Raw genomic sequence first — 8,810 nt, 5'->3', positions numbered from 1 at the left:
GATTGAGTGTAGGCCAGCGTTAAGTAAGTGTTTTATACTTAGTTTGGACACGGGAAGTACATACACTCGCGTAGTCTATCTTAATGTATGTCTGTGCGGCAGAGTACACTCATTGTTATTGGTGTACATGTACGTAATAATTAAACGCACTGTATAAATAAATTGCCGCGGTCGCAAGAACTTCTACGTCCATATTTGAAGCGCCAATGCAGAATGATCAGTAAGCCAATGTGTGAACAGGAATCTTGGTATCCATCCCCGTTTTCCAATTACAGCACTAGAGCGCATTATGCGGCATAATGCTTAACGTTGAATTTTTCAACTACAGCAACGCTTCGCACAATCGAGCACTCTTAAAAGTAGTCAATCGATGCCATTGATCAAATGTTTTGTTTATAATATATTATTAATTGTTGGAAAAAAATTTAAAGCTTTCGTTTCATTGTAGTTTTTTTCGAAATAATCAAAGTTAATTCAAATTGTGTTAAAAAAATAAATATAAGTATGGATGAAGGTACAAACATTGACTTTTTTTTATATTTCACATTTAAAATGTGAATACAATTTCATTTTAGAATTCGAATCTACAAACAAATATACTTGCATTTTATTTACTTGGTGCATTTGAAAACTAATTCACGTTCCAATTAAGCATCAGCTTATTTCGGCATTGTGCGCCACTGAGTCGCATTATACTCTGTAATTGGAAAACTACCCATAATTTTTGCCCAACACGTTGGTCCAACAACACCTTGGCCCCATGTGTACTACCGCCTTTATAAGCATGATGTAAATTTTAGCACGGTCTATCAAAGTTTTGGAGTCGTAGTTTGGAGTGGTATTGGAATGTGTCAGATTCAGCTGATTCTGATTGATCATTGACATTTGACAGTCACTGATTACAAATTGTACAAAATTGTATCTCCCAGTATCTCCATTGTCCTATCAGATAACATTTTCAATCAATAATATAAAATTCTAAATGCAATAAATATAAGTTATATTATTAGCATTCAATTTCAAATATAACCATTTTGCTAAATATATATACTTTTCAATTATGTAGGATAATATTTCGAAAATGCGTGAATACGGAAGTTTTGGTCCATTGATTGGAGCTATAGATGAAGGAACTTCGAACGTTAAATTTTTGGTATAATTGTGTTGAAATATTTAATTTATTTATATTCAAGAAAAACAACAATTTCTAAATAATATTTTATTTTTAGATATTTGCAGCAAACACTTCAGAAGTGTTGACTTATCATCAATTACCCCTGAAAAGATTTAGCCCTCAACAAGGTTGGGTAGAACAAGATTCTTTGGAAATTTTAAGTGCGGTGTTAGAATGTATTGAAGTATGTATTTATTCATTTCATATTCATTCACCTCAAAATTTGGGCACATGTAATATGCCTGTATAAAATATTTCCAATAAAATTTCAGGTCACTATAGACAACTTAAAAAAGTTGGATATAGACCCAGCTGATGTTGTTGGTATTGGCTTAACAAATCAACGAGAAACAACAATTGTTTGGAATTCCTCAACTGGCGAGCCACTTTATAGTGCAATAGGTAAATGCTCCAAAATAAATTTATTCATTTAATTTAGGAAGTAATACTTTCTATCTTACACTTCTTTTAATATATAAACATTATGATTCCATTTCAGTGTGGCTAGATGTGAGAACTTCAAAAATTGTTGATGAATTAAATAAAAATAAAGGCGCACAAAGTATAAATGCTGTAAGGCAAACTAGTGGTCTTCCATTATCAACTTATTTCTCTTCTGTTAAGTTGAAATGGCTCTTGCAAAATGTAACAGCAATACAGGATGCTGTAGCCTCAGGAAACTGCATGGCTGGTACAGTGGACTCATGGTTAATTTGGGTAAATATGTTTGCTGTGTGTGCTAATTGTCAAAGAGTTGTATAAATATTATTATTTTCTAAAGAATTCCTCACGCAAATTTACACAATTGTTTGTTGTACAGAATCTGACCGGTGGCTGCCGTGGTGGTGTTCATGTAACAGATGTAACAAATGCATCAAGGACCCAATTGATGTCATTAAAAAGTTTGCAGTGGGATAGAGGACTTTTACGTTTTTTCGATATACCAGTTGAAATACTACCAAAGATAAAAAGTTCCTCAGAAATATATGGCTATATAGCTACAGGATCACTTCTTGGAACACCAATAGCTGGGGTAGGCTTCTTAATGGATTTTTAATACGTAAGTTATACAGTGTATGAAGGGGTCGTTATTTTCTAAGATTCGGCTGATACCTAATGTGAATGTGTTGAAATTATTGCATAAAACTAGCTGTCCCAGCAAACATTGTTCTGCCTAACTCTTATCACTTAGGTCTTAGGGATATGAAAAATAGATGTTGTTTGTTTACCCAATATGACCAATATGTTACACAAAATTTCATAAGAATTGGTCATACTGGTCAAGCTCAAAGGACTTTAACTTCAACTTCAAGTCATAGGCAAATTTTATTATACATACTTATAGATAGATCTATCATTAGTACTCTTATAAAAATATCAATTCTGCATTTTTAGTGTTTAGGGGATCAACAGTCTGCATTAGTGGGACAAAATTGTATGAAATTTGGGCAAGTAAAATGTACATATGGCACGGGATGCTTTCTTTTGTACAATACAGGTAAAATTCTTTTTTACAAATTGACCTTAAGATTGGTAAATTTGCATGTATTTGTGTTTTTATTATTTATTTATTAATGAAATAATTATATAACACAGAATTGGTTTAAGGTGAATCTATTGTACATTCACAAAGTGGTTTGCTTACAACTGTGGCCTATAAACTTGGACCAGATGCGCCGGCAATTTATGCATTAGAAGGATCAGTTGCAGTAGCTGGTAAGTGATATAAAATGGAATAGACAATTAAGTAATTTACTGTATGTACTGAAATCATCGAAATAAGATTTATTGATTCTGCTTAATATGAATATTACTAAATATTCACAGGATTTTTTTAGTCTACCGAAATAAAATACGGTGTAGGAAGTGTTTATCGTATTTTACTAAAAACTTCTTACGCATATCACATATTTTTAATTTAATTAATTATTTCAGGTGACACACTGCAATGGTTACAGAAAGGCATGGGAATAATAAATGATATATTAGACACGGAAGTCCTCGCTACTCAAGTAGCTGATAATGAAGAAGGAAGTGTATGTTTTGTGCCAGCATTTAATGGTCTATACTCGCCACATTGGAGGAAGGACGCGAGAGGGTAGATAAAAAATAATCCATTGTAATAATTATACTTGGATTTAAATAACTATTCAATTTTATTTTATTGAAGCAATAAATAAATAAACATGCTAGTAATTCACAATAATTGTAATAAATAAAAAAACGTACTTACTAAAGTCACTTGGTCCCGCGCATTAGACATTTGCCTTATTAGCAAAAAATACATTCTGTATTTTGACCATTCTAGTATTATTCTGTATATTTCAGAATAATGTGTGGCATAAGCAGTACTACACGTACTGAGCATATAATTCGGGCCGCACTGGAAGCGGTGTGCCAACAGACCCGCGCGGTCGCTATGTCCATGGCCACGGATTGCGCGCCGCTACGGAAGCTCCTCGCTGACGGGGGAATGGCACAAAATTCGACGCTTATGCAGATGCAAGCTGACACGCTTGGCATTCCAGTGGTAAATTACATAAATAAAAACTTACTCTTTATAGTATCACTTATAAAAATATGACAGCTGTTGTTAAATAATAAAGGCGATATACGATGCGGGATTTTATAGCTCACGAGCGATTTCTTCCAAGCAACTCGATCTTTGAAAAAAATACGTAGGTATAATAAATTAAAGCCAAAGTAATATAAGTACGTTAAAAATGTAAAATGTATAAGGTTACAAACTGTAAAGTCTGGTTAGCTATATAATTTGTAACATTTTAATAATTATGTTTCAATAATCGGAATGTCTATGAAAACAAGAAACCTGAAAAATCTGATAAATCTATATGTATATCAAAGGTTTCTTTGATATACATATTTATTGTTCAGTTTAATTTTTTTACATAGATTCGGCCGTTAATGATGGAGAGCACAGCACTAGGGGCTGCTATAGTGGCGGGCCGCGCTTTACGTGTGTGGCCGGCCAGCACACCCAGCTCGCCATCGGACACCTTTATACCAGCTATTTCTAACGAAGGTCAGAAAAACTGCCTTGTATAGATTATTTACGGCCAGGTATCATTATATTATGAATTAATTTCAATCTAATCTAATTATATTTCCTTGAAGTATTGTGAAAAATGAGAGAATATCTTTTGTATATTGGTTACAGTCTTTTTATGTTTTCTAATTATTATGATATTTTCATAGCAGTATTTAATGCCTAATTAATTATACATTATTCACTTTCTATGCTTTTTCCAGATCGAGAAATCCGCCGCAAACGTTGGGAAGACGCACTTAATAGATGTATGGGATGGGTTAATGATGATGAAGAACAGAAGACGGAAAATGAAGGTAAATATATTAAAAGAAATGTTAAAATGGTTAATACTAAATAGTAAATATTTCCTAAAAATATACGTCGAAAGTGTTAAATAGCAGTTTAACAGCAAATCATGACACAGGTCTTTGTTGTGACTTTTTGATATTATTAATAATAATATCAAAAACCCTATATCATAATATATAATAATTTATTATATATTATGATATAGGGTATATAATATAATATAGTTATATGATCTTACAAAAAATCTAAAACGCATTTATTAATTTTTTCAGATGAAATTGACCGTACAGCTACAGCGTTACCACCAGGGCTATTTTTCCTTGGGACAGCGATTCTTGTTGTTTTAGCAGATAAATTGAAAATGTTGCCATAATGTTTAGAAATGTAGTTTCCATAATACCTTTATGAATAGTCACATTATAACCAGTATTACTATGTGTTAGTGAGTTTAACTACTGTTATAAATATAGAAAATATTAAATATTGTTGTTTAATTTACTCATTACCTTTCCTGTCTTTGGTTGTATCCTTTTCTCACTAAATTGCGTGCAAGATTCATACAATATAATTATAGGTTTAGTGCCGTGACCAGAATAAGAACAACTACACAACATGTAAGGTCACGAGAAAAAAAACCCTGAATTTTTTGATTCACACTTTCTTTTAACTCTTGACATTATTAATAAAATAAATTAAGACCCATTTTTTATACCTATTTATTTGAAATATTAAAAATACATACCTTATTTATTTGAAATATTAACACATTCAACTGCTTTTCAAGCAAATAAAAACAACTGCTTGGTTACTTGGATTATTATCATAGATTTTAACTATTATTTTGCAAAGCTTACTTTATTTGATTGAGGGAAATTTTAAGAGGTTAGTTTTAAGTACATATATTGAATACACAGTTAATCATCAAAAGAAAAGTATTTAATCAATGCTGATAAATAAATAGCATATTATTAATATGAAAATACAAAACAATGGTTATTTAATAGGAATAAATGCATTCTTAGCCTTTAATAACTGCAATTGGCCGTAATTTGACAGTCTTCTTACTTATTCCAGCTGCATGGCAGGTATTTACTACATCTGTTACATTCTTATATGATTCTGGAGCTTCTTCCATGACCAATTTCGGTGACGCAACTCTTATCGATATACCCATAGTTTCAAGTTTATTAAGTACTTCTTTATAATCAATATTTCGCCTAGATTTTGCACGTGACAATGCTCGACCCTATAAATAAAACATTATGACATTCAATTTCTGATACCCTTTAAAAAATTCTAATTGATATAAAAAAAAATTGTGTTTCAGGGCAAATATTGTTTGTTTTAATAAAACATTATAGAACACTCTTGTTCTTCTGTCTATCTCCTCCCTATTTTTGTATTCTTATGCACATTTCACACATCAAAATATTGCTAAAGTTAAATTGAAGCAAACTTACCGCTCCATGACAAGTTGAACCAAAAGTTTCAGTCATGCCTTGATGTGTACCAGTGAGTACATAACTGCAAGTTCCCATTGATCCTCCAATTAAAACGGGTTGTCCAGTCAATTGATAATCAACAGGTATCAAAGGATGGTGTGGGGGAAAAGCTCTGGTTGATCCCTATATACCCCAAAAAATAATTATTAATTTAGGAATTCAATGGAATAAAATCAAAATGCTATGTTTAACTATAAAATCTGATTTACCTTTCTATGTACAAGCAAAGTTTTAACTTTTCCATCAACAACATGTTCCTCTATCTTGGCAATATTATGAGATACATCATAAATTACATGCATATCTAAATCATCAGGAGCCATTTTGAACTGTTTGGCAAATGCTTGACGAGTTAGGAAAGTCATTGAACTACGATTCACCCAAGCAAAATTAGCTGCAGCAGCCATAGCTTTGAGGTAATCTTGCCCTTCAGTTGAGTTTATCCGAGCACAGGCCAATTGGCGATCATTTACATCTATTTGGTCTCGCTTCATTGCTTTTTCCATTTGAACTAAAGCATCTGTAGCCACTTGATGACCAAATCCTCTACTACCAGAATGAATCATTACGCAAACTTGACCAAGTCTTTCTATGCCCATTTTTCCAGCAGCAAATTTATCATATATTTCATCAACAACTTGAATTTCAGCATAATGGTTACCAGCACCAAGTGTGCCCAGTTGAGGGAGACCTCTCTTCTTTGCTCTTAAACTTACTTTAGAAGGATCAGCATTCAGCATTCTACCATATTCTTCACAATGCTCTTTATCCTCTGCCCATACATATCCTTCTCTTAATGACCAATCCATACCCATTTCAAGAGCTTCCTCCAAATCTCTGGCATTCATGGGGATGATGCCCTTTGAGCCAACTCCTACAGGTATATGATCAAATAAACTCTGAGCTAGTTGTTCCTAAAGTATACAAAATTTATTAAAGCATTAAGAACAAATAGCAGGTACCTAATATGAATTTCAACATAAAAAGAAATTAATTTTTCTTACCTTAATAGGTAGAACATCTTTTTCATGTAAGTTAGTTCTTAAAAGTCTTACACCACAATTAATATCAAATCCTACACCACCTGGAGATACAATAGATTTTGGATTTGATATATCAAAAGCAGCCATATTTCCTGCAAAAAACACGAAAAATTATTGCATCATTATTTTATTAAACAGTTTAGCAGTACACAGAATGATCCAATCCACAATTGTTTTTAACTATTTTTGTATATTCACTGATTTCTTTACTTATATATTCATAGCATTCTAGATTATGAAGTTTCTCCTCTGCCACCCCAATTGCATAATTTTATGCAAATTAGCCACAATTTTTATGTGAAATCAATACCCACCTATTGCAAACCCATATCCTGAATGAACATCTGGAAGGCCAACAGACCGCCCCACGATACCAGGTAAAGCGGCTACGTTTGCAATTTGCTTTACGCCGGGAAGAAAGCCGCCTGTCATGCCTGGTCGGCAAGAGTTTCTTAATTCATCCAACATTAATTTTTCCAACGTATTATTAACGTAGAATACGCCTTCAACATTCATATTTGGTTGGAAACCTTTTTTAATTTTCCAGCAATGTGGGTTCATTTTCTCAAGAAATTTAAGCTCTTCGTTATATTGTCTCACCACCATGTTTACTTTAAAGTACAAATTTACAAATATGGAAAATTCTATTCAGCACAGCGAAATGCTTAATCGATCCCTGAACTTTTTTGTTTTGAGAAATCAAGAAGCACAATTTAATAAGGACAAATCGACAAATCTGTTTGGGTAGCGCCTGTGGGTATTAAAGCGCACCTGAATATTGACGTCTGACAAGTGACATTGACAATGGACAGAAGTCATGATCACAGAGTACTTTGTTTATACAGGAGAGTCATGATGAGGTCTGTGACATTTGTGGTGTCCACTAATCATTTTGTGGTCAAGAAGCTTATAATCGTAGAGGGAGAATGTACTAGAGATCACATCGGCGTATACCCGAACGAGATGGCGAATCCTTACGTCAATGTTGCCAACTATTACAAAAACTTTTTATCCGAAAAACTGGCAAAATATCTATAAATGTTTGGGTATTTTTTTGTAAGATAGGTTTATGAAGAAAAAGACAGATTTGAAAAGATTTTGTTATTTATTAACTTAACTAGCGACCCGCCCCGGCTTCGCACGGGTGCAATGCTGATACTGAATAGTAAATACACTACAGAAAAATTATGAACGTTGTATATAAAAACATAGCGGCCCGCTCCGGCTTCGCACGGGTATAAAATATATATAGCCGGGCGGCTGGCCGGTACCGCCGCAAACGCTACGTCCCGCAATTTTTAAATCTATACTAATATTATAAAGAGGAAAGGTTTGTATGTATGTATGTATGTATGTATGTATGTATGGTTTTCACGCATAAACTACTGGGCCGATTTTGATGAAATTTGGCACAACCTTTTATTGCGAAATATGTACCACGGGCGAAGCCGGGGCGGACCGCTAGTATATATATATATATTCACTGTTGTATTGTATTGGTTCTTTTTCCACACCACCTGTGAGGTAAGAACCTTAGGTGCGTTTTTTTTAAAGAGGTATCCCCAGTAGGCCTAGTCCTCCTTTTTGGCATGCATCAATATCTGGAATAAATCGGACATTAGGTACTTTATATTATATCTTATTATATAATTATTATATATAATTATAATATCTATTTATATTATATAGAAAAAAAATTGGACTTTGTATGGAAATCTGTCAGCTGATTAGCG

At 33.1% G+C, this 8,810-nt stretch overlaps 2 protein-coding genes across 2 annotated transcripts; one reads left to right on the top strand and one right to left on the bottom strand.

Moving 5' to 3' along the window:
- Positions 1–907: 907 nt before the first annotated feature.
- On the top strand, positions 908–5,013 carry LOC149905880 (glycerol kinase 3-like). The gene is made up of 12 exons (XM_090105267.1): positions 908–1,153; positions 1,230–1,358; positions 1,447–1,576; positions 1,674–1,891; positions 1,995–2,207; positions 2,570–2,672; positions 2,783–2,890; positions 3,110–3,272; positions 3,503–3,704; positions 4,088–4,217; positions 4,445–4,537; positions 4,805–5,013. The coding sequence occupies exons 1-12, from the start codon at positions 1,082–1,084 to the stop codon at positions 4,903–4,905; spliced, it is 1,662 nt and encodes a 553-aa protein (XP_089961393.1). The 5' UTR covers positions 908–1,081; the 3' UTR covers positions 4,906–5,013.
- A 437-nt stretch (positions 5,014–5,450) lies between these two features.
- RtcB (RtcB RNA ligase) lies at positions 5,451–7,837 on the bottom strand. Its single transcript, XM_090105266.1, has 5 exons — positions 7,392–7,837; positions 7,039–7,169; positions 6,244–6,948; positions 5,993–6,157; positions 5,451–5,778 (listed from the first exon to the last, which is right to left on the bottom strand). The coding sequence occupies exons 1-5, from the start codon at positions 7,681–7,683 to the stop codon at positions 5,551–5,553; spliced, it is 1,521 nt and encodes a 506-aa protein (XP_089961392.1). The 5' UTR covers positions 7,684–7,837; the 3' UTR covers positions 5,451–5,550.
- Positions 7,838–8,810: the final 973 nt, after the last annotated feature.

This window comes from Colias eurytheme, chromosome 9, assembly GCF_061535395.1.
Source record: "Colias eurytheme isolate Ceu_HAF_F1 chromosome 9, ilColEury1 Martin Lab GWU primary, whole genome shotgun sequence".
Classification (NCBI taxonomy): domain Eukaryota; kingdom Metazoa; phylum Arthropoda; class Insecta; order Lepidoptera; family Pieridae; genus Colias; species Colias eurytheme.
The sequence above is the reverse complement of the archived record's forward strand: the minus strand, read 5'-3'. Positions and strand labels throughout refer to the sequence as shown.